At 47.2% G+C, this 25,744-nt stretch overlaps 1 protein-coding gene and 1 pseudogene across 4 annotated transcripts in view; both read left to right on the forward strand.

Annotated features, from left to right (window-relative positions):
- NRP2 (neuropilin 2) overlaps positions 1-25,744 on the forward strand; it is a 120,133-nt gene that overhangs the window by 69,933 nt on the left and 24,456 nt on the right. For 2 of the 4 annotated variants that reach the window (XM_027565094.1, XM_027565074.1), the window contains exons 12-15: positions 1,585-1,725; positions 13,802-14,064; positions 15,609-15,705; positions 16,815-16,850. In XM_027565094.1, the coding sequence (XP_027420895.1) occupies positions 1,585-1,725; positions 13,802-14,064; positions 15,609-15,705; positions 16,815-16,850 (537 nt within the window). The remainder of the gene's footprint in view (positions 1-1,584; positions 1,726-13,801; positions 14,065-15,608; positions 15,706-16,814; positions 16,851-25,744) is intronic. The other 2 variants (XM_027565103.1, XM_027565085.1) reach the window with 1 other exon arrangement.
- On the forward strand, positions 22,158-22,266 carry LOC113881842 (annotated as a pseudogene).

The raw sequence follows: 25,744 nt of genomic DNA on the forward strand, positions 1-25,744 counted from the left end.
GCCAATCCAAAGGAAAATTTAAGAGTTCTGTTGCAAATCAGAAGTTTAATATAATTTTCCCGTTTATAGTGTGGTTTGTCTCATTTGGGGTTTCTTTAGTGGTTCCTCCCTTCTCTCTTTTTTTTTTAAGCAAAAGATCTCTTTGTGGAATTGGGTTCCTGAGATACAGTATGCATATAAACATTCGAGAGGAATTATGCTATATTGAATTACTCCATATTTTTGAATGGAAAAATAGAAATTTAGAAGTTGTCAGGAGAAGGGAATGGTGAGGGCGAAGGGCTGACTTTTCCAAGCCACAGGTTGATGCTGCAATAATAGATTCCATGTGTTTGTTCTCATGCTGACTTTGGCCAAGGATGGGCAAATATTAAATATTCTTTCTTGGGAAGGGAAAGAGACGAGCAGGACCCAGTGGCAATCTGCCGTGTGCCCCCAGGCCAGCAGGGCCCTCCCCTCAGAGGTGAGCCCTCCTCGCCCCCAGGGTGGGAGCAGCTTGTTGCCATCAGTCTGTTGTTCCCTTTCGACTTCCTAACCTGCATTCTAGGTCTTCCCCACGGAAATTCCTCTCTGGGAAGCCTGAGAAGGGAAGTGAAAAGGCCAAAGACCCCACTTCCTCCCAGCTCCCAGCATTGAGCAGCATTTTTCCGCTGTCTCTGCAGCCAAGAGTCCTAATTTGGGTTTCCATTTCCTCTCTTCACTGCCCCCCAACCCCCACTTCATCACATGTTTGGCACCAGCTCAGACTGGATTTTTAGAGCTAAGTGGAACCTCAAAAGAAACTCTTGGGTTCAGTCTATTCACTTAGAGGTGAACAGCCCTGCAGATGGAGACAAGCCATTGTGTGGTCTCTTCTTAGATTTCTATTCTCTGCTGCCCCTGGAATCCTGGCCTTGGGGCACTCCGAGCCATGTGAAATTATTCTTCCTCCTGATTGGCGCTGAGCTGGGTGGCAGGCTGGTCTGCCCCCACCCCCCTCGTTTTTGCCCTTAACATGCCAAGCTGCCCTCCTGGCAGTACCTCCCCCTGGGGATTCTGAACTGACTGGTCCTCTGAAACGAGAGACCTGGCACAGGGAGGTGAAGGGGAGCAAACAAGCCCTCCTTGTTTCGGAGGTCACTTTCTCCTCCCCAGCCAGCACCTCCTGCATTTTGAATTCCAGCCTCTGTGGATGCCAACGGGCTGCCCATCACTGCTGACAGCCAGGTTGGCAGGATCCCGCCTTCCACCAAGGCACTGGGGAGACATTCTTCTCTGGCATTTAGGGAACAGCGATTTTCACATTTGTCTGCTCTCCAAGGTGGACAGAAGAGGCTGATTAGAGCCTGCAGCCATTTGGTGGCCTCATTTATAATTGCTGACTATGGGAACCACTGGCAGACTTGGCTTTCATGCCTGGGAAGGATGAGACCAAAGGCTGACCCGAAATCCAGCCATCGCCAAGATGGGTTCAATGAATAAGCAAAGGGAGCCATTGCTTTCTCTGTTCTCCCCTTAGGCTCTGCCAGCGGTTTAAATAGCACCACTGTGGCTGTTCTCCGAACCCATTTCATTTCCTTGTTTTGGATTTTGTTTTCCTTTCAGACAAAGATTTGCAGCTCCCTTCAGGATTCAATTGCAACTTTGATTTCCCGGAGGAGCCCTGTGGTTGGATGTACGATCACGCCAAGTGGCTCAGGAGCACCTGGGCCAGCAGTTCCAGTCCTGATGACCGGACGTTTCCAGGTAAGCCAGCCACGAGTGATGAGCTGAGAGAGGACTTCCCTGGTGGCTTAGTGGTAAAGAATCCACCTGCAATGCAGGAGACACGGATTGGATTCCTGGGTTGAGAAGATCCACTGGAGGGGTGGGCATGGCAGCTCACTCCAGTATTCTTGCCTGGAGAACCGCATGGACAGAGGAGCCTGGTGGGCTATAGTCCACCAGGAGGGGTGGCAGAGTGTGACACGACTGAAGCGACTTAACACACGTGCAAGACCAGCCTGCACCATGTTTTTCAGCTCTAGATTCCCTGGCGAGCTTCCTAGTAACTTCCCACCATGGATCAGTCCTCTGCTCTTTGCCCACAAACCACCGAGTCTTTGCTGACAATGTCACCCGACGGCATAGCTGTTTGGTGGTTCCTGGCCCTCTCTTGTGATTACAGTGCAGCCTGGAAGCTGGGAGGGAGTGGGAGACGCTAAGGTAAAAGAAGAAGAAAGAGCAGTTGGGAGTTCCTAGAAGAGGGATGGGGTAGTGTCCCTTTGTTCCCGTAGTCAGCTCACCACCACCAGCACAGAGCCTGTGGTCAGCTCCATGGTGGGTATTGTTCCTAAACTGGCTCATTGGGAAACTCCTGGCCCAAACTCCTTGACTGCTACTTCTGGGAAGGTATCATCACTTCTGTCGAAAACCAAGTCAAGGGCATGAACCACTTGGCCTCTCAAAGAGCATCGCTGCCAGTCTTTGGAATATTAGGAAGCCACCCACTTGGTCTCGAAGCCTCTCCTGACACTGCTGACAGAGTTGTTGTTGTTCAGTTGCTAAGTCGTGTCTGACTCTTTGCAACCCCATGGATTGCAGCACGCCAGGCTCCTTATCCTCCACCGTCTCCCGGAGTTTGCTCAAATTTATGCCCATTGAGTTGGTGAGGCGCTCTAATCATCTCATCCTCTGCCGCTCCCTTCTCCTTTCGCCTTCAGTCTTTCCCAGCATCAGGGTCTTTTCCAGTGAGTCAGCTCTTTGAATCAGGTGGCCAAAGTGTAGAGAGGGGTTGTCTTTAGCCCTTCTAAGCAGGTAGAGACAAGAGTTATCCACACTCTGTACGTGCCAGGCTTTTATAGCAGTGTTCCAGTAAGGTTTAACCACCAGGATTTTTTTTCCTAAATCTGCTTTGTAATGCTTGCCGCTCTGTGGTGTAAATCCCCCACTGTGGTTGAACGCAAGCTACCAACATGACATCATCAGAGGCGGAGTGGAGAAGTCAGTAACACAGCCTCAGTTTTTTCCATCACGCAGATACAATAGATATAAATAACTTCAGAATCATGTGTACTGGTAAGATGTATTAAAATAATTAGGAAGTATTGCACTTTGAGAATTTATTTCCTTTTGTTTTTTAATATACTTAATTTCTGGGTAACTTTATATAGTTCCATTGGTAATAATGCTTGTGTTTCAACAGCTGGCTTACAAAATTCCAGAAAATTCCACAATCAGCTCTCTCAAGCCAGTACATAGTAGACGTTGCTCCAGCACATCACAAGTTAGCTTTCAATGCTCCTGGACCTAGGCCCCCAAAAGAGTCTGAGAGGAAAGAGGTTAATTCTAGAAATTAGTAGATCATATGTTGCCGGCCTAGAGAAGGAAAGGGGGAGAACATCCCCTTGTGCAGAGTCTCCCAGAGTGACTCTGCTGCCCCTCACCCCCGGGCCTGGCCGTGTCCCCTCCTCCCCAGGGTGGCAGTCAAACAGATGCAGGGAGAGCACCACAGGCCGCCTCCTGACTCGGCCTGCACTTGTTTTCCCGGAGGGTCACGGCGTCTGCTCTGGAGAAAAACATTTTCATATTTCAAGTGTTTATCTCTTCAGCATTTGAGTGCTCAGAGAGATTAATATCTGAAGATCACCACCGCCCTGGGCAACGGGGGAGAACACTTACCCTCATCCCAGCCTTAATCATCCTCCCCCCGCCCTCGTTCACTGCAATAATGTTTAATTAATATAATGAGCCTCCTGCACGTTGGAAAAAAATACTTATTTTTATAACCCAGCCTGGATTTTTCATTTCATTTCCTCTCCTTTGAGACTTGGCCCAATTAATTGGTTGTTTTTCCCAACCCCCACTTTCTATACAAACGTAAAGGAGATTTGCAGGGTGTGTGTCTGTGTGTGTGCACATTTATAGGTGTGTACTTGTGCATTGTGTGTATGTTTGTGCATGTGTTTCTTTCTCAAAGTATTTGTGATTGTGTCTGTATGTGCATATGTTAGGTTTTTATGTGTCGATTTTATGTGTTTGTAAATATGGATATGCATGTGTTTGGTTTGTGTGTATGTGCAAATGTGTGCATATGTGTGTGTCTGTATGTTTGTGCTTGAGTGTGTTTGTGGTTTATATGCATGTGTGTGTGTGGTGTGTATATAAGGGGATGGCTTGGCAAAGGTGCTTTGCATGAAGGGGTGTAGATGATAGAGCAAGGGGAGATTTACTGAATCTCATTCAGCATCCATCCTCAGGCTCTTTCTAACAATTCCGCTTTCTCCCTTGCACTCTTCTGAGCAGATTTTCTCTAGGAAGGCCTGAGGTCAGCCCCGTCCAGGCTGACCTGGAGGTCCAGATTCCAAGGCTGGCAATTTGCAAATGACACTTTGGGAAGAGCTTAAGTTACTCTGTTTGACAAGGTTCCTCTCTGCCCGCTCCTCACCCTGCCCTGGCCCTCACCTGATGCCCCATTGGTCGGCCCTAGCTACTGGCTGGGGATCCTCATCCTTGCTCTCATTCTGCTTGATTCATTACACCCTGTGGTTTGGGAGGGCTTTTCAGAGCAATCTCGAAGAGTGGGCAGCAGTTCAACCTTGGCTGGCTAGATAGGGACAGAAAGAAAATTAGGGCCATGAGGAACTGCTAGATCTAATGTTGTTTCTCCCTTAAGAAACTGAGAAAGAAAATAACAGTTTTCCTCTTCCAGAGGAATCCCTGAGGTTTGCAAAAGCAGCCCTTAGACGCTGCCTCCAGAAAACCGAATCAGAGCCCATCTGTCCATCCTCCAATGATTTAAAGAATCACTTGCTGTATTTCCCACTGTCCTTCTCCTTACAAAACATGACGCTGGATTCTAAGCAGGAGAGGATAGAAAGCCTTTTCTGTTCAGGGTGGTCCTTTTTTCTTCTTCTTCTATTTCTTCAAAAAAAAAAAAACTGGGGCCCCAAGGGGAGCAGTTGGGAGAAAGGAAACAGCTGTGCTGTTAGGGGCAGGGCAGATGCTGACGGGTTCAAAATCACGGGACCTTCTAAGTCAAGCCTGAAAGCCACTGTGTCACCCACACTTCACCCCTCCACAAAGAGGAGACCGCACCACTCTCTAAGTCAGCCATATGTTTTATCTCCTTGTTGGATAGGTAAACAAAAGTAACTACACTTAAGAAAGGAGGTGTCTCCATCACGTGCAGAGGGAGAAGGCAGGAAAGAAAAAAGGAAATAGCCATGTTGAAATATCAGAACAGGCTATTTGATTAGAACTGTCTGTGGAAGCGACTTACATTCCTTAGATGTTTTCGGATTTCGTTCTTTCCTCTTGTTTTGTTTTCTTTTCCTTTTAAGTAAGCAATTAGTTCGGTTCTTCTGGCTAGTGGAAAGAGTTGCTTAAGGCTGACAAGACACCCTCTGGTTTTATTCCACTGTTTCTGTTTTTCAAGAGTCTTTCAAGATACTCAGAATTTCTTTTTTTAGCTCTTCGCTTGTGACTTAGAAGCCTGGAGTATGTTCGTAGTAGCCCCTGGGGACACTGTTGCGAATTCCTGGAGTGGGTTGCTGTGCCCTCCTCCAGGGGATCTTCCCGACCCAGGGACTGAACCCACATCTCTTTTGTCTCCTGCATTGGCTAGGTGGGTTCTTTACCACTAGTGCCAGCTGGGAAGCCCTCTCCGAGAAGGCACTTTGCCTTTGCCCCGTACCTGCAGTGACACTGGAAACGTCTCCCCTAGTGGGAGCCAGTGTGTCTCCAGCAGGCATTCTCAGGTACTGATCAGAAACAGAATTTAGGTGCAGTTCTGAGGATGATCAGATTCAGCTCAGCAAGGAACAAGGCCAAGAGATGCTGCGGTGAACCTGTGTGTCTAGACCTGCCCTGCTTCATATGGTAGCCACCAGCCACCTATGGCTAATTTAATTTTAATCAGAATTAAATACAGATAAAACTTCAGTTCCTCCATCATACCAGCCACATTTTAAGGGCTCAGTACCCACTCTATGTGGGGTGGTGCAGATGGCGAACACGCCAGTCATCACAGGATGCTGTCTTGGTCAGTGCTGCTCAAGCGCCTTTTGACATGAACACAAGAATAACTTCCAGGGTCCTTGCTGCTGCTGCTGGTCCTTGGTTTGGTGTAAATCAAGGGGCAGATAATTAGGGAAATGTGTCTTCTCTTTGGTCCCTTCATGGGAGTGTTCAGTGCCTGGTACTTGTGTTACTGTATCATTCTACCTAAGTGAGTAACACAGTAAAGTCAGCAAGTAACACAGACAGTATCAGAACTATCCCATTCAATCAAAAAGAGTAAATACTAAGTAATAGCAATTATAGTAATAAAAACTGTTTTATTATTATTGTCTTCAGGAATGAGACAAGGCTAGCTACAAAGGGTGCTATGCCAGGGCAGCCTCAGCATCTTCGAGTGTGTGGTCACCCTACATATGTGCTCTGTGATATGTTTGTTGACCTGATGAAGTATGACTTCAATATTACTTCATTTCAGTAACTTGGAGTCATGGAAGTAATGTAAAGAAAACAGGCAAAAGCTATTGGGACTAGTTTGCCTTTCTCAGAGGACAGAGTTCTGGCTACCTAGCATTTGCACGTTTACTAGATTGAGAGGCCAGAACCTTTACTCTGGATTCAAAACCAAGTGAGAGGAAGTCAAGAATACAATGTTCTAAAAAAAAAAAAAAAGAATACAATGTTCTGAAATACTCAGATTTTACAGATGGGGGCTCTTCCATCAGGTGTAGGGCTGTTGTAATGCACATTGGGCTGCTGGATAAACTCCGGGAGCGTGGAGGGCCAGGACTGCGATTCCCTGTGGGACATGCACAAAGGAGGATTGTGTGTAGCTGGGGATGGTCAGTAGATGGTCACAAAGGGATCAGTGAAAGAGATGAGTCACTTGTTTACAATGGGCTTGGTTTTGGGTGGTGAGCTAGCAGTGACTCTTTGAATTAAAAAGCAACTCTCTGAACTCAAAAGACCTTCCTCATAGGTGGGGCCGATGGCAGCAAACAGTCCAGACACGGAATTGCCATTAGCTTGAATTACCTTCAGGAAGCAGTTTCTGTGACTCGGCTGGGGCACAGCCACTTCAGATATGGAGCCAGGAACTTCTCAGGCTGAGACCAGGCTAGATTAAAGACCAGGAGCAGCTGGGCTAAAAGAAAGCCATATTTAAGGAATAACATCAACTGGAAAAGGAAAGTATGGTGGCCCTTCTTCATGGAAAGTAGGGAGGAAAATACCTCTGACTCTGTAGAATCACAGCAGTAGAGAGGAGAAACTATTTTTCCTTATCTTCTGCAAGTCATGATTGGTTGAGTGTGTAGATTGACAGTGAAGGGACAGTGTGATAAAGAATGTCTCAATTGCAAACCTTCATAAAAGCTGACATACAAAAAAAATCAGCTCCAGATAGACTTTTATGCAAAACCCAAGCCTGAAACCTCAAATGTCCACAAACTGGTCAATTGTAAACCTTGAGAACATTCTGTGGAGTTCATCCAAAGTCAATGTTTCCCTTAACCAGTTGTTAATTTGAGGACCTTAGCAGACATAGGCTGACCTTGGAGGCCAGCTGAGGGGCTGACTCACGTTTTAAGCATGACCTATATGAAGAGACTCCATCTCCTGCAGCACTAAATAGTCTTTCAGATGGCTGTTCTAGCAGGAGGGCAAGATGCTAGCCAGGAGATGTGTGTGTTGGACAGATTGTGTGTTTGGCTTTGCGATAGCCAGGGGGATAGACTGGTGATTTATTTCAGGGTTTGGTAAGGTGTCGGCGCCATTGATCCCGTTGCGGTTGGGCCAGGAACGTTCACGTGATCACCCAGCACTTAGGCAGCTGAAGCCAGATGTGGTTGTAAATCGCCAGGTGAAATGTCAAGAGACCCTTCCTAGAGACAGCATCAGGTTAAGATGCCTGAGCGACCTTGTCCTCCACACTTCCTCTCTGCCCTTTTGAACTCCTGTTATTCATTCCCTTGTGATTGTTTTCTCTGTGTCATGGGCAACAACAGATGTTTTGAGTCAGGGACCTAGCAGAATGCTTCCCAAGTATGTCAGGTCCAGGAGGAGAGGGATTGTATCTCTGGGACATTTTCGTTTCATTCTCTTTCTGCAGCTGAATGTATTTCCTCTACATTGTTTCTTGTTGGAAACCATCCATTGGCGACATCACTGCCATCAAACTACAAAAAAAAAAAGAAGAAACCTCTAGCAGGGAGACCTGGTTCTTAACCAGTCACTTGTCATGTTTTGGGACCTCTTAACCATCCAAAGGGCTTTTCCCCTAAAGTCCAAGCAAATCAGTAAAGTGGCCCACCCATTCAAGGCCAACCCTTGCTCTATCAAGCCATCAACAGTCACTGTCTGCTAAAACTTCCTCTGTGTTTGGCAATGGCGGGCCATAATGTTCCAGAAGAGCAGACTCCATTGACACTGCATGTGCTTCACTCACAGCAGAGACAGGGATGCCGGGACTTAAAGGAGCTGCAGCACTGAACTGAGCAAAGTACGCATCTAAAGAGGCCAGGGTTACATTTCCTGAGGAAGCGAAGACCAGGGTTGTAATTCTTCAGGAGTGAACTTATTTCTTAGTCAGAGGACAGAAATTGGCTGTACTTCACGGGGGAATAGAAGGATGACATGTGTCTAAATGACAGTGGGAAAACTTAAAACTGAATTTAAGACGTTTCTGACAGTTAGGGCTGTGCTACCCCCGCCCCCCCCCCCTCAAAAAAACCCAAAAACACATTGCCAGCATGGCTTTTGGAAACTCCTGCTTTGGAGAATTTAAAGGAAAGCTGTGCTAGGGATGTTTTCAGTGTGGTTCCTCTGAACAGCAGGGCTGGCCCCTTCTAAATGGTCTTTTGGGGCCCCACTCTCATTCCAGAATGATGTATTCTTTTGTCTACTGTGCTGCTGCTGCTGCTAAGGCACTTCAGTCATGTCCGACTCTGTGCAACCCCATAGACGGCAGCCCACCAGGCTCCCCCATCCCTGGGATTCTCCAGGCAAGAACACTGGAGTGGGTTGCCATTTCCTTCGCCAATGCGTGAAAGTAAAAAGTGAAAGTGAAGTCGCTCAGTCGTGTCCGACTCTTAGCAACCCCATGGCCTGCAAGGCTGCAGGCTCCTCCAGGCTCCTGGCTCCAGGAGCTCCTACTACCAGGCTCCTCCATCCATGGGATTTTCCAGTCGAGAGTACTGGAGTGGGGTGCCATTGCCTTCTCTGCTGTCTACTGTAGATTGACCCAAAAGACATGTGGTCAACAATGCCTAGTGTATAGCATGGGGCTGGCCCATTTCTGGGGTTAGGACATATCTGGGAACCATCTTATTCCAGAGAACATCTTTACTGTCCTTGAGCCAAACCTTACTTCCTTTGAGTCTCTGATTGGTCTTCCCAGGTTATTGGGGCTCTTTGGACTCTTTTTCTTTCTAAAAGAAGCAAAAAAGCCAGCAAAGCTGAAGTTCCAATACTTTGGCCACCTGATGCAAAAAGCCGACTCATTGGAAAAGACCCTTACTGGGAAAGATTGAAGGCAGGAGGACAAGGGGGCGACAGAGGATGAGATGGTTGGATGGCATCACTGACTCAATGGACATGAGCTTAAGCAAACTCCAGAAGATGGTGAAGGACAGGGAAGCCTGGCCTGCTGCAGTCCATGGGGTTGCAAAGAGTCAGACGTGACTTAGTGGCTGAACAATAACAGGAGGCAGAGTGTTCAGGGATGGTAGTTGAAATAAAGATCATAGCTTTTATGGAGCTTCTACTGTGCCCCTGTTCCTATGCAAAGCACTTTAAAAGGCTCTTTCCATTTCCTCCTCCTCCCAGCCCTATGCAATATTGCTATTATTGTATCCCTTTCACAGATGGGAAGACTGAGCCTTTAAAAGATTAGCAAACATTAGGATGCCAGCCCCCATGAGAGGTGAGGCTCTGGTGATTTTACTCGGTCCAATGAGGGTTCAGATCCTACTTCCATCCCTCTCTAGGAGTGGTCTGGGACACACTTTTCAATTCTCTGAGTCTCTGTTTCCTTTTTGGTAAAAATGGAAAACATTATACTTATTTCACAGGAAGATTACGGAAGGCGATGAAGCCCCCAGCGTGATGTCTGGCACCTCAAGGTGCTCAACTCACATCAGTTCTCTTGCCCCTGCTCTTCCTCTCCCCCTCTCTGGGCTTCTCTTGACCAAAGTCATTCCTTCATGATGTCCTGCTTCTAATCAGTCCCTCTCAGTGACAGGCGGGGACGTTTTGCAGCTCAGCGTCCTTCTGACTGATGTCTCCTGCTAATTCCTTAAATTTACATATCATCTTTCTTCCCTCGAGCTCATAGCACTTAACAGACAAGTGGGGCACAAGTGATTCCACTAAGTGAAATTCAGAGGCCTGCTTGTCTAGAGATTCTGCAAACTAGTGGATTAGCTCGGATGTCAGCGCTGAGTTATGATCCTTCAGCTGCTCGTGCTTAGCACGCCACCAGCATTAACTCCCTGGTCTTCCAGTGGCCCTTTAAATCATGCACAGTGATTATCATCTTATTGTGAGAGAGAGAGAGAAGAGAAGAGAGGAAAAGTGGGAGGGGAGGGGGCCAGTTCAGGTCCCCAGGAGAGGCAGTCTGTGACACCTTTGGCCTCACGGTGCCTGAAGTTTTAGCAACAGGATGGGTAAATAAAGCAGACCCAGAGAAAAGCCAGCCAGCCTGGCTTTTTACACCTCCACACACATTGTACTGACTAAATTCTAACCATTATGCTATGATTCCCCTGCTGCTTAAGAATGTAAATTCACACAAGTGACAGTATTTCTGCCAAGCAATTTTCAGACAGCCAGTGGGTCTTATTTGTGAAACTGTGAAGGAAGAAGGCTGAATAATAAGTCTCTGAAATCTGGTTCCCTTTATATACGAGGTGGAAGCAGTAAAGTCTTGGAAATGACTGGAGCGTGGGAGCGTTTGGGGGGCTGTCACTGGCGGCTCAGTGGACTGGCTGCCTCCACAGCTCACCTTGTTTTAAGATCTGCATATCGGTTATAGGTGTATTTACTTTGCAAAAGCTATTGTGCATTTTTACTTATACATACTCATATTTCAGTATAAACGTTCCTTAATAAAAAGCAGAACGTCTCAAAAAAACCACCTCACCTTTGAAAAGGGCTGTTGGCTCAGTAGATTGGAAGGGAATTATGAGATTATATGAACCTGAGGGATTACAGAGCCCAGCTGATTCCTGATCTGTTCTTGTTTCCAATAGAGAGCCTCGTAACATTCTTTATCCATGTGTTTATCATTCATTCATTCATGGGAACAGAAAATTTTGTCATATATATGTGTGTGTCACTATCTAGGGGCAGGGAGAAGAAGCATTCTTAACCCTCCTGTGTGTAAGGCCAGGACCTTATAGTCGAACCAAGGAAATAGAAAAGACATATACCAAACAATTTAATTGTAGTACAAGGCGGGGAGCTGAAATGCATGAAAATGGCCTCCAGTCTTTTTAAAAACCAGGTAAAATCAGTGGTATGGTCAGTAAATGCTTGAGTTGTTGAAAGAAGGGAGGCATTAATGTTGAAATGTACAGAGTGGTGAGGAGAACTGGCAAAAGTGGTGGGGTGGGGGCAGGGAAGCAGAGAATTACAGGTAAAAGGAGAAAGGGGAACAGCGCCCAGTAGAGAAGCCAGTTTGCCTTAAATCATACGTGACTGACCACGTGGACTTGGGACAGGGTTACCGGGGGCACAGCTGAAGTGAAGGGCCTGCTGCACGAAGGCAGAGAAACCTGAAGTCCAGTCCGGCTTTGCTACTCACTAGCCTTTCTACTTTGGACAAGTCACTTGAACCTTTCCCAGCCTTGGTTTCTGCATCTGGTGTATAGTAAGATTCATAAGACCCAGCTCACAAGCATATAGCGATGATTAAATTATAAAGGCAGATCAACATGCTTTGTAACCTGTAAAGCAGTATGCAAATAGGCCTTATAATTATTATCATTAATAGTGGTAATAATGAGATCTGATAGGACAAGCATAGGTTTAGAAGTTCTTTGAGCGTCTGGTTGTGACACCAGTGTCTCCTCCTCAGCAGATCACCATCATTGACATTCTTTGTTGTAGACAGCTGCCTCCTTATCTATGCAAACTTTGGCCTTGAAGAGCTCCCATGGTGTGGGGTATTAGGCCAATGTGCCTCTAGATGGTTAAGGTATCCCAAACTAGAATCCTGACTATGCATCTTAAACTGGTCTAATTTGACTTCAGGGGAGGGTAGCTTCCAGAACAATAACCCTGGAGAATCTAACCAGAAAGGACTTAGGGGAGAGAGGGAGGAGGGAGAGAGGTGGCCAGGAGGAGGGAAGGAGCTGTTTCTGGGCCACTGATGGGAGCACTGCCACAGGCTCTGCTCTCACTAGAAAGATGATGTTGGCAGGTACACAGCAGCACACGGGTGGCCCAGGAGTCCCCTGCTGATTCTGGGCTCTGGAGTCCCTGCCTGTCCTTCCCTGACAAAGATGTTCCCGGTCCCTATTGAGTCAAAAAAGCTCTGTGCCCACATCTCAGGTTAACATGATCCCGAGGTGTCTGATGTGCTGGTTATGTGGTGCGAAAGGGCCACTGCCGTCTTGCAGAAATGTTCAACATAAGATGTTTCAGGGCCAAAAGGAGACAGTGAGATTTTTCTGCTCAAATGCCATCCTGTTCTCTCTGCAAGTGGTCGAAATGCTCCTGCATGAACTGGATTTCCGGTGCAGGTCCCCACACCTGTGTCTGCAAGGCATGGGGTCTGCCAACAGGGCACTCTGCCTCCCACAGAGTACCTGATGTATTTAAAAGTGCATCAGCCAAAAGACACATTCTTCAAACATTTGGATGGGCGAAACTTTCATCTCCCAATGTGTGTATATTCTCTGCTAAACACATAGTTTGGTTAGTGATGATGACAACACCTGTTTTATTGGGGCTGTATTTGCCTGACTCTCTCAGAAAGGCCACGTTCAGGCCTCCCCTGGGTGGGGCAGGGAACGGAGTGGGGTCTCAGCTCCCTTGCATCACCCCTTTATTGTTCATTATTCAGTCGCTTAGAACTTTCTGACTCTTTTCAACCCATGGACTGCAGGACACCAGGCTTCCCTGTCCTTCACCATCTCCTAGAGCTTGCTCAAACTCACGTCCATTGAGTCGATGATGCCATCCAACCATCCCCCACTCCTATTCAGCCACCATTCCCTGCTCTGCTTGAACAAGGATGCCGGGCTTCTGAGCTGCAGTTACTAGAGCCCAGGCTTCATCCAGCACTGCTGGAGACAGAAGGCTGTAAATGTCTTCCAGTTGGACAGTGCCCAGCCAAGATGATAAAGGCTTGGAGCATAAACCACCTGGCTAGAACCATCCTGTAGTCTAGCAGTCACTTCACCCCTTATTATTCAGTTCATTACAGCGCCCTGGCCCTTTGGGTAAGCTGATGATGATTAAAATGTGGGCTTGGCCTCTCAGAATCTAGGGGGAAAAGACAAGCACCAATACAGCCAACCAAGACCTAAGGCGGATGGCACCAGGTGCCATATGTAAAAGGTACAAAGGAAGGGATGCAGAGAAAATAGGCAGGAGGGACCTTCTTGACATAAAGACTCAAGAAAGGGCCTTAAGGGGATGCAGCATTTGAATCAGAGCCCTAAGAAAGGAACACAGAGCCTGGAGAACAAGTTCGTAAATAAAGGACAACCCAAATTCTGCCCCGGCTTACCCCCCGCCCCCCGAGGGGCCACAACTGCCAGCTGGAGTCCTTCCCAAGCATTTACCAGGGACCTCTGTTTGGGTTTGTTTTCCCCTCCAGATGACAGGAACTTCTTGCGGCTGCAGAGTGATGGGCGGAGAGAGGGCCAGTACGCGCGACTCATCAGCCCACCGGTCCACCTGCCGCGGAGCCCCGTGTGCATGGAGTTCCAGTACCAAGCCACGGGCGGCCGCGGGGTGGCGCTGCAGGTGGTGCGCGAAGCCAGCCAGGAGAGCAAGCTCCTCTGGGTCATCCGCGAGGACCAGGGCGGCGAGTGGAAACACGGGCGCATCATTCTGCCCAGCTACGACATGGAGTACCAGGTGGGGTGGCGACGGGAGACGGTACGGAGATCCGAGGGGATCCTTGAGATCTGCGTTTCAGTATTTCAAAGGCCGCGCCCGTTCATCATTAGGGAACGCGGTTAAGCGCCGCTGTTTTCATTGTGTTTCTCCCGTTGCCATGGCAACTAAATGACACTCTTATTTGTTATTCAGAATGTGCCTATCTCTACACCCAGACTTGGTTCTTTGTTCCTCCTATTGCCTTTTATACTGCTGAAATCTTCCCCAACAAATGTTTCTTCTCTCCATTTTATTTTAGATTGCTATCAGGTAGGCTGACAAAGGAACACAGAAGCCAAGAAAATAAACACAAACAAACCCTCCACACAGGAGAAAAGAGGCCCTGGGAACCCCTGAGACTCAGAGGAAGAGAGGGCAACAGCCTCCCCGCCCCTTCCCAAGTGTTCAGGTGGCTGTTGGTGCTTAGTGGTCAGCAGACCAGAGAGATTCCTAAATGAGTGAGTTCTCACCCTGCAGCTCCAGGAGTTGAATTCTATTATCTCTGCCCTCACAGAGCAAGAGACTGAGGCACAGATGGGGATGCGCAGCTGTGGCTGAAACTTGGGTAGAGTAGGCACTGTGGAAGAGGTGACTGAGAACCAGCCAAAGCATTAACCTGCTCCTCCCCAGACGAGAGGCAGCAACAGATGGCTGGTGAGGCAGCCAACTGCTCGCTCAGCTTGCCAGAGGACATGTGCTCGTTTGCAGAGAGAACCCAGAGAGGGCGAAATCGAGGGCTGACTGGAGACTACTGAGCCGAGAGGCTCCTGCATGCAGCCTGCAGTCCCTCTCACACTTGCAGAATAGCCTGAGTCCCTGCCTTCCTACTTAGAAACCTCAATGTGTGGCAGAGCTACTCCCTGTTGGTATTTTTGTCTCACCCACTAGACGGTAAGATTCTCTAGGCAGAGGGTCTTGTCTTCTTAGCTTTTGTAACTGTCAGGGTGCCTGGCACATAGTAGGTGCTCGGCAAACTAGTGGTGAAGAAAAATCACTTACCTGCTAGTTGTAATAATGGAGCTATAAGACACTGTTACCGCCAAGGTAATTCAAACCTGTACACTACATTCCTCACAGTACCCCTATCTGCTCATGTCCTCTTGAGTTTCCAAATACCTGGGTTGAGCGTTTGAAAGATTTGTGAGAAAAAGAAAAAAATTAAACATGGCTAGGGAAATTTCAACTCTCCTTTAAACATGCTCTGATTGTAGTCCTTTTAGTCAATAACTCTAGTTACTGGACAACAATGCCCACCGCTTAGTTATATATATGTATTTTCTAATCCCCTTAAATATGCATTTGATTTCAATCAACTCATTTTAAATTGAGATTTCAAGTACCAGAGCCATGTGGTCAACAGATGTGTACCAGGTGCAGTAAGGCACATGTGCGTGTGCATGCACACACACACACACACACACACACACAGATTTTAAGCTACAGTTAACAGAAAATTGGAAATCTTTGCACTGTTTGCACCAAGAAGCTCAGTTAACCCTGGAACTTTTTCTTCCTGCTTCTAGATTGTGTTCGAGGGAGTTATAGGAAAAGGACGTGCGGGAGAAATTGCCATTGATGACATTCGGATAAGCACCGATGTCCCACTGGAGAACTGCATGGGTACGTGAATATCTGTCTCTTCATGTCTCCTCCGAGGGCTGGGATCCACAAGGGGAGGCAGCACCTCGTTTTCAAACACAGCTGTTCCCCCAATGGGTGGGGTCGCACCAGTCCATGCAGGAGGTGAGATGTGAGTTCAGTTAGAGCTTAGGCTGCAGTCAGGACGGGAGAGGTATCAGATGAGGTGGAATGCTATACCCCTGCTCCCATTCAGAAAGGGACATGCACTTAGTATATGAAGATTCTGGGTGCCAAGACCGCATCATCAGACTCCAGCTTTTACCAAAGAAAATGCTAGAGGACGAGAGCAACTGCCAGTCAGAATTACATGCTGGAAAGGTTTAATGGATTTAATGGAAACCTTCACTGGTGAGCAGAAATAGTACATATGTTATATTGGAGTGATAACACAATTACCCAGGCAGTTCTTTTACATGAATGAATTGCAGGACGAGCCATGGCATGTGAAATAAGAATTCAGATTTTGCTTTGAAGCTAATATCTCTAATCCCCAACATGCCAGAGTTGTAAGATTAAACATTGCATGCCAAGTGACCAGCACCGGAAGGACACTGTCTCCTTGGACAGAAGTACTGAGCAGCCAGGTCATCTAGTTCACTCCATGGACCACCTCCCATCAGAGCCATGGACATTCCCAAAAGCAAGAGGAAATCCTGAGAAGGAAGGAGACCTACGTTCACTCCGCAGAGTGACTGTAATAACTCACCAAGTGCTTTTCTTGGCACATGGGTCCCGGGTGTGTGTGTGCCTGATGATGTCAGAAGCACCTGAGACCGCCCTAGTCCCTTCAGGCAACTCTCTGGGCCCCCGGCATCTAAAACTAATCCAGGCTCTGAGAAAGTAATCAGTGGTAAGTGACTGATTACAATGCTTCAGGGACCCATTACTCTATAAAGGACTTTTTGTTCCAAAGCAACTTTGAGAATCCTTCCCACCTGGCCCCCATGACGATGATGTGTTAGACCCAGAGCCTGTGGCGGGCATGGGGTAGTATGAAAAAGCTTGATGAAACTCATCTTCATCATACACTGTGTTCACCTTATGTATTCCTCTCATCTAACTCAAATTTTTTTGTTTTTTTTTTCCAGAACCCATCTCAGCTTTTGCAGGTGAGAATTTTCAAGGTAAAAAAAAAAGTTATTTTTAAATTTCTGCATGCCTTTTCCTTCCTCCCATGTGATGTGAATTTGGTGGAGGCGATAAGCCTCCAGATTTGAGAAAGCTCCCAAGAGAAAAATAGATGCCATACCTCACCGCTAGATGGCGCCAGCAACACCTGTAGATACAGGGAAAGGGCAATTGAGAGCCTCGCTGTCTCTGGTTTAATTAAAGTTTAGAAACCTATAATAGAGACAAATAGGTTACAGATAAACCTTTCAGCTTTGCATTGTCCAATGGAGAGCAATGAGGCTGAAAATGCATGAGTGGTGAGAAAAGAGAGACTGTGGGGAGACTGAACCAAAAAAAAAAGAAAAAAAGTCAGTAGTAAATTAAAAGTGAAATGAGGTGGCAATGATTTATTTTCGACCAAAGATGGTTTCTTTCCAGTCACAGGGCACCAAGGCAGCAGTCTCAATTAACCCTCAGCGAGGTACACAGCTGTGTAAGGGAAGAAAGTTAGGGGAAAGACATGAGGAATGGCAGTCCTAAGTGGAGAAGGTTGCAGAAATCTGGAGACGCCGTCTGGTTAAGGGAAGAAGGAGGCTCATTTGGTGCCTGGAATTAGAGCACTTGAAATACAGGACTGAAAAATAGAAAGCGACATTTTATCCCTAATAAAGTAAGTAGAGAACAGAGCAAAGAGAGAGGAATGTGGGATGCCTGCCTATCCCAGGAGGGAAAACTAACCTCCAAACTTGGGGGTGCTAAAATGCAGTGTATTTCACATCTCACCCTCTTTGGTTGACACTGCTAACGTTTCCAGCCGGGTTCCAGTGCTAAGGATTTGGAAACCACTCTGTAAATGCTTCCCATGAGTTGGCCCGGGTGTATAAGCACACTCAGAGACGCTCACCCACACCTAATAACAGAACCTAGTTTATGCAAACAATCCCGAGGGTTTCTGTGCCCTGTTTATATTGGCTGGCCTTAACCCCACAGGTGACAGCATTTCAGAGATAAGGGAAGTCATTTTTATATCTGAAGTCTAGACTCGTTATCTTCGCTCTCATTAATCTGTCCAGCTCCTGGCTGGACAAAGATGGATTCCTGCTTTGCCACCTAGATGTGCTCTCTGACTTCAAATCATCTCGCTCAATTTGCCACTCATCACCCACAGCACTAAGACGGTAGATGAGGGAGAGGGGGGGTGGGAAACCTATCTAGGATATCGCTTCTTTCTTCCTCACCCTTCCTGGCCTCCCTGAGCCCCATCCCCACTCCCCACTGCACATTTTTCAAGAATTAAGAGTATCCTGTGCATGTGTTGGTGCTCCTTGGGTGTGAGATTGTCTGTTAACGTGAATCTAAAAGTATCGGAAGGAAAAGCTGAGATCAAAACTGAACGGCTTGGATAACAGTTGAATTCAAGTTCTAACTTTCGGGACCCAAGGTAATGTTGATGCTGGGGAAGTAAACTTGCTTATGTTGTTTCACGTGACTTTGATTGTTGAGACTCAAAGCTCCCAGAAAAGGCTGGTTAGGGCCCTCAGCCCCAACGACAGACACTCTGCTGTGTGAACATGGATGTCTAGGTCCATGACTGACAAGTTCAGTGGCTAAGTGCTTTGCTTCTGTAAGTGAATAAACAAACCAGGGCACATGTGCTGTCGCAGAGGCTGTGTTTACCATGAGGCTTCACAGGCCAGTCGTGTTCTCTTGTAAAATATATATATAAATAAAATAGCCTCAGAGCTGCAGTGCTCATTTAGCCAAAATAAACACAGGGCTTAGGGACTCCAAGGTAAGAATTTCCAGTTTGCTTCCGATGGGCTGGTTTGGGGCTTAAGCACAGGCAGCCCTAGAGTGGCATGGATTGGCCCACGGCTGTGGTCTTGGGAAATAACAAGCATCTTTGGAAGGAGGAAACCAAACTCCAGAGACATGGCTCAGGAGTCAAAGGCAGAATGGGAATTGAGAATGGACAGTGTTGATCACGTCGGCAAGTTTTATATGGAACTCTGACTTGGTAGCCAGATGAACCCAGTGCCAGGGTTGAAGGGGGCTAAAGCCCCTCTAACTTCAGTAGACATCTCTGGGTTTTGACTTGAGCGAAACCTTCCATTTGGGAGAGGAAAGAGGACGTTCGCTCTACCTAACCTACTGACCTCTCCGGGTCAGGGCGGTGGCAGCCTTCTCTTGGTGGGAGAGTGAATGCCTTGGGAGTTAAACCAGGCTATTCACTCAAATAGAGAAACAGAGAAATCAGGTTTGGGCAAGCAGGATATGGAAAGCTGATGGTGAAACCCTATTAACAACAGGCATATATTGTTAGTATGGTTTTTTTTGAATGTAGATTGTTTTTCTTTTCCATTATAAATTTACCATGAGACAGAAGCAATCTCATTCTTTATGAGAGACCAATGTATGCTAGGTAAACCTTTAAGGCAATGCAACAAAAGTGGCTTCTGGACTGAGGCTTATTAGATAGTCTTGATCTTTTATATTTTGAAGTGTCTTTCATTTTCTGCCTCTTACTCATCTCTTGCCATGGAACGTTTTCTTTTTATTCGAATCACCTTGTGTTTTCTGCTTGGTATATATGCTTTGATTGTGTCCCAGCATATGAGTCAGTAGTGAAGAGACACAAGCCACACTGAAAAAGAGAGCCGTGTAGAGAGGGGACGAGGAGGAGATGGAATGAATAAGCTGTGTTGTCATGTGATGTTTAAAAAGACTTTCTTGCTGTTGTTCTAAACAATGTAGCCTGGGTGTGCTTTTATTTATTTTTTTTTTAAGCAGTGGCTATAGACATAGTGTCATCATGTATCTTTTTCTAGAATTTGAGCTTTAACAAATGAAAAACTGTGTAAAGCGTGGGGGTGGGATAGAGAACCGAAAAGTGGTGTAATTAAGGTGATGGATTATTTTTTCTTAACCAATGCTTTCTTTTTTCAGTACGAGTAAAAAGAATAATAAGGAAGCCAGTAAAAATATATAAAGCCCATAATCTGAGTTCTGTGGTTGTTTACCAGGTAGTTTTTTTTAGCAGGTTGCAGTGGAAGCAAGAGCTCTTGTTCTTGTTAGAGGCTGTGGGCTTCGAACAGAGCGGGAGCAGAGAGACCCATGGGAGTCCCAGGCATGGGTGGTAGTGAGCGTGAAGGATTCAAAAGTGCCGCGTCAACCACTGATGGCGGAGCTTCAGTAGCTCCTGCTCACAGCTGTGAGCGTGGGTTTTATGTCTCAGACCAGCTCTGAGGGCTGCTGGCCCTATCTCTTGGGCCTCCCTTCGTTCAGTCTTCTGCAGTTTTCATCCAGGTAAAACTAGGAGAAAGAGGACAGCACAGGCTGTCTCCTGGGCATAGAGGGGACCCATTTGGGGCAGTGACAGATGCCTAGGGTTTGACCCTGTGTCTCAGGTTTTCAGGTCTGGTTATTTCATACCAACTGGTCCATCTCTGCCATGTCTCTTCCCCATCTTTCCATCCCCACCCTTATCCCTGGTTGATCTGCCAATAGGCTGCCTCCCTGAGACTTTGCTCCCCAGTGTAATGCCCCCTATGCCAGGGCACAAGACCTGGGATGAGCCTCAAATTCCCCTCTCTCTGGCATCCCTTTCTCCCACAGCTCTCTTGACTAGAAGCACTTGCAAGATGCAGTGAGGGTTAAATGGCGTTCTCGCCGTAATCCTCTGATGAAAGGCAGAGAAGTATTCCCAGCCCCTGCCAGGACTCCAGATAGGCAGCTGTGGGGTGTGACTCCTTCTCCTTGGACCCCTCCCCCTGAGGTCCCCAGCTGCCAGATCAGAGCTAGGTGTTGCTGAGCGGGGGAGCCTGGGGATGAGATGCGTGTGAACCACTAACTGCCCGGCTGCTGTTGCTGCCCGAGGGGACGCCAAGGCGTCCTTTGTGAGGTTCGAGCCGCAGAGGTCTGACACATCGCCCTGCAAGTCTACCATTCACCTAAACTGCCGCCAGCATCGGTTTCTCTAAGGGGAGAAGAAAATTTTTTTCACTGACTTTTCCTCACTCCAGGAACAGAAAGGACAAGCCTTAATTTAAAAGAAGTAATCTAAGTGCCACCAAAGAGAGGACAAGTGTTCAGACTTCAGGCAGCCACGGATCTGGGTTTAGGGGTGTCTTAGGCAGGTCTTGGGGTGGGGGCAGGCAGTAGCTTTCCTACTAACTGAGTGGAAATCTCCCAATGACCGCCCCCCGCCCCCACCCCGATACACACACACACACACACATACACACACTGAGTGCAGGCAAATGAAGAGTCATTTCGAAGGGAGATTTTATACTTCTACATTCTTCCGAACAGATCTGTGGGCGTGACCACGTTCTTCGACCCTCTTCTATAAACTTCTCTAGAGAAGCCAGCTTTGTCTTTTGTTTGTTTAATCTCACAAATTAAATAAATGTTTTAACTGAAATGCCCCTTCTCCAGCTCTTTGTTTTCAACCTACACAGGTGAGACTGCAGACAGGCCAGGCCTGAAACAGTTCTGATTTGCAATGAACCCTCCTTCCCCGCTCCAAGAGAGATGATTTACGTACATTAGGTATCTTTCGAAACATTTCTCTTGGAAACCTGGGTGACTCCTCCAGGTCCGGAGGACATTTCATAAACTTAGCTGCAGGAGATGTTTTCGCTTTTTGGTGATTCAGTGAGAATTTGACTGAGACAATCCGCAGACAGGTTCAGACACAAGAAAGAAGCAGAAAGGGAGAGGTCTGCTTCCTGTTCCACCCCACGTGGTTAGAGCCGAGTCTGCACACTTTTTCTGTCAGTGGACAGATAGTGAACATGTTGGGCTCTATGACACTCTGTGTGGCTGGGGCTCACTGTGCCTGTAGCACAAAGGCAGCCATAAGCCATATGTGATGAGGGTGGCTGTGTTCCAAAATGTACAGAAATAGGCTGAGAGCCAGATTTCATTTTCTGACCCCTGGGTTCCAGCACAGGCGGAGATTTGGTCCACGTACTTCCAGTCCTGACCCCGCCACTTCCCAGCCGTGTGCGCTTCCTCCGAAAGCTCTGGGCCATCTCTCGGGTTCCACTCTGTGCTGCCCCCATCCTCCTCCCCAGTTTTCCTCCAGGCAAAACCAGGAGAAAGTCACTTATCCTCTCAGGTTCCCCACTTTCCCATCTGAGACACATGAAGAATGAAGATGATAAGTAGTCCAATGCCTGGCACCCAGGAAGTCTCCACTCATTAGAGCGGTAGTTATGCTCACATTTCCCAGCTGCTTATTAATTCAGTAACCCTGTTTGCACAACAGGAATGGAAAGAACCTACCTACTGTGTAATTTTTTTTGTTATACTGCCATATCGCTTCTCGGCCTTTTGGCTAAGATCAAGTGTATTATCCTGCCATGCAGGACTTCTTAGAATCTATTGTTTCTCAGAATTTAAATTCTTACCTTCGCACCACCCCTTTCTCCAGGGGGCTCAGAACTTTTACAGGTGGAAGCCTACTCAACCTTGCAAATACACTTGGAATTATTGACTATTTAAATTTCTGTTTCTCATTATCTTACATGATGAGAAAACTGTATACAGAATTAGAAGGTGGAAATTCATGAAAAATAGAACAGGCATTGAAAGCATCTTTCAGTTGGGGGGAAATCAAAGTCTGTGAGTACATGGGGGAAGTTTGAACAATCAAAGGGACTCTTCAGGTGAGCACATCATCAGTGTTGGACAAAGTTGAAGTCACCTGAGTTTTTTCTCCCATCCTGGGGGGCATGTCTCCAGCTCCTGAGTTGTGAAGCAATGGCCCGGGCATCTCATATGGCTGAGGGGGCAAGTGGGGCTAAAATGCAGCCACTCACCAGCATCTGCCCAAAGGGGGCACCTTTTTGCATTTTAATGTAGAGGCATGGTATGAGGTAACAGAATCTAACACTTTCCAAGAATAACTATTCTGTGAAGTACCATTAGGTCATCAAGGTTTTTTCAAGGAAGTCTGAATGTTGGTCCAATATGCATTCCTCCATTCAGCTGCCCACTCATTCGTCTAGCCACCTTCCACCCCCGTACCCCATCTATTCATCCATCCATCCAACATTCCTGGGATTGCTGCCCTTATCTAGGAAGGTGCTCTGGAAAAGGACTTAAGCCCTACTGACCTTCCTTTTCTCTGGCTGGCAGACCACAGCCTCATTAGCATACAGCCCTTGAAGACTGCCGCAGAGCCAGATTCTAAAGCAGCAGCCTGTGGGAGTTGAGTCTCTTTAGCTGGAGAAGGTCCTAAGAAACTCTGGCCCCCAACTGCAGGTCATCAAAAATTGCCTGAGGGGGATGAGAGGAGGACTGTTAGCTGTATCCTGTCTTTTTTGACTGTCTTAACATTAAAAACACAAATTCACATAGTATATTTTCTCATTTCTCCAAACAAATGTCCAAGGAAAATGTTTAAGGAGCCAATATGATGTCGTCCACCAAATGGCTTCTGTCACTAAAATTTTCTACATAGTGATCATTTCTGGGGAGGGGAGTATTAGCAGGAAATGGGAGGAAGGTTTTATGAGAAAGTGGATTGTCTTCCAGAGCAGAGCAGAACTTGAGGCCAGGTTTCTAGCTCTGATTCTGAATCTGTAACCCACATAACGTGACTTCTTCTCCAGTGCTCAGTTGCTACAGTCATGTCTGACTCTATGCAACTTCCATGGACTGGTAGTTCACCAAGCTCCTCTGTCCATGGGATTCTCCAGGCAAGAATACTGGAGTGGATTGCCATGCCCTCCTCCAGGGGATCTTCCTGACCCAGGGATTGAACCTGAGTCTCTTATGTCTCTATATTTGGCAGGCGGGTTCTCTACTGTCCCCTAGATCCTCCCCACCATGCCCCAGCTTTGTGGCTATCATAAGCAACATTTTAGGAGTCAAGTGAAGAAGGCCTCAGCCCCAGCCCTGGGGGTGGGAGATGAGGCAGTGTATTTAGTGTTGAGAACCAGCATTGTGGCTGAGGGAAAGCAGCTTTTTGAACTGAGATGATGTGGTGACAGTGGGGCGAGAGCAGTTGTGACTGTTTTATGCTTGACACAAATGAGTGCTCCTGCTCTGTGGTCTGGTCAGGCGCTTCAGAGGGGGAGTTAATCCCTGTGGACTTACTGCCTTCCTTTCCCTTCATGGCTGAGCTGCGGCCTCATTAGAGGGTGGGTCTCACTGTGGAGCCAAATGGAAATCAGAGGCAGACCCGAGGACACCCTTTGGGGAGAGGCAGGTGGCCCGGAGGAATCTGGAGTCCATCTCTGCACACTTTGTTGTTTCTCATGCGTTCTTCTGAGCCCACATGAAAAGCCATCGGCAGGATGGTTGCCAGGCAGCAGATCCTCTTGGTGACCTGCATAACGAGTTGACACCACGTCCTATGACTCACGAGCTGGCCACTTCAAGGAGCCGTTTTCAGGGCTTTGCTTTCTCTTTCTGTTTCCATGCATAATTTTCAATATGGTCACAAAAAGAGGGAGGGAGGGGAGGAGGACTGGAGGGAGGGAGCTTTCTCAGCTACAGTAATGAAATTATTAAAAGGTGGAAATGGTCTGGGAGTGAACACAAATAGAGGAGGAGGTAAGGAAGAAGACAGTGTAAAAAGGGGCGTGGTGGTGACCCTGGGGTTCTGGAATCCTTTCCACCCCAGGGGCGGCGGCCGCAGCTGCCAGGGTGTGTGCTGGTGACACATCCTTGTCATAGCTCCTCCCAACCCTGTGGCACTTCTGATGGGCTCAGAGGCACCGACGAACCCTGTACCCTAGCACAAGGGGATTCCCTGAAACTAGAGGAGTCAGTGATTAAGAGCTGGAAAAGTGAACAGGCTCTGAGAGATTTTCCAAGAAAAATGCTCTCACTTTTCTAACACTTCTGAGAAGGCCTCAGGTCTGATTCACCCCTCAGCTATCCCCCAAATCAAAGAGAGGTGCTCCGGGGTTCAGGCTGCAGGAGTTGGCAAACACTGACTCAGAAATAGGAGTCTTCACCTCCGTTCAGTCTTTTAATCACAAGCATTTATGGAGAGCCTTCTTGGTGCATACATATCCTGAGGTAGAAACCAGGATGAGAGCCAGTGCTTCTGCTTGAGGACCTCCACGTCTTGTGAGGGAGGCATGAAAATATCAATAAGCCTTGTCTACGTCGAGCAGAGATGCACCCACAGGGTTAGGACCAAGGAGAAGGCAGCAGCATCTCCTCCCCCACCACTGTGGCTCCCACCTGGGATATTCCACGGATAGAGAGGACACATCTTTCTGGCCACCTCTACTTGATGTAAGCAGCTAGGGAGGAATTTTTCATAGGTTAAGCATACATCATTTTTCAGAAGTAAAGATCATGTCTGGTTTTGGCAAGCTCAAAAGCTCCTAGTCCCATTTGGGCCAGATTCTCATCTGATGTAAATCGTTGGGAGAATCAAGTTGTAGCACTGTTTTGCATTAAATGGGACTCCAGCCAGCCTTTCCCCAGAGTTACCCTGGGCTTAAATCTACGACATCATCTCCATGGCAACCAGAGGCTGGCCAGTGAATGTGGTTGCCTTGTAAATCCTCTGCTAGCTTCTCTTCCATCCTCTATCTTTTCTGTGATTAGAATGTTCTCCCTACCGTTGCTCTCACTTATTCACTGTCGCTCTCACATACCTACTATCGTTTTGCACCCACATTTTTTGGTTGCAACATCCTTCCAATCAGCTTTTTAAATCCTCCATTCAATTAAAAAATGAAGATGTGTTAGTCATTGCTTGACAGTGGTAATTGACCTGTTTAGACAAGACCAGGCTGATTTCAGTGGGCATGGAAGCCTTGGCAAACCAAAGTGGAATTCCCCTTCAAGTCTAACCAGCCTAATTAATACATTGTTTGAGAATGCTGGCCAGCCAGACCAAATATTGTTATTTCCACCCATTCAGAGAATCAGTCCT

The sequence above is a fragment of the Bos indicus x Bos taurus genome, chromosome 2 (genome assembly GCF_003369695.1).
Source record: "Bos indicus x Bos taurus breed Angus x Brahman F1 hybrid chromosome 2, Bos_hybrid_MaternalHap_v2.0, whole genome shotgun sequence".
In the NCBI taxonomy this organism is placed as follows: domain Eukaryota; kingdom Metazoa; phylum Chordata; class Mammalia; order Artiodactyla; family Bovidae; genus Bos; species Bos indicus x Bos taurus.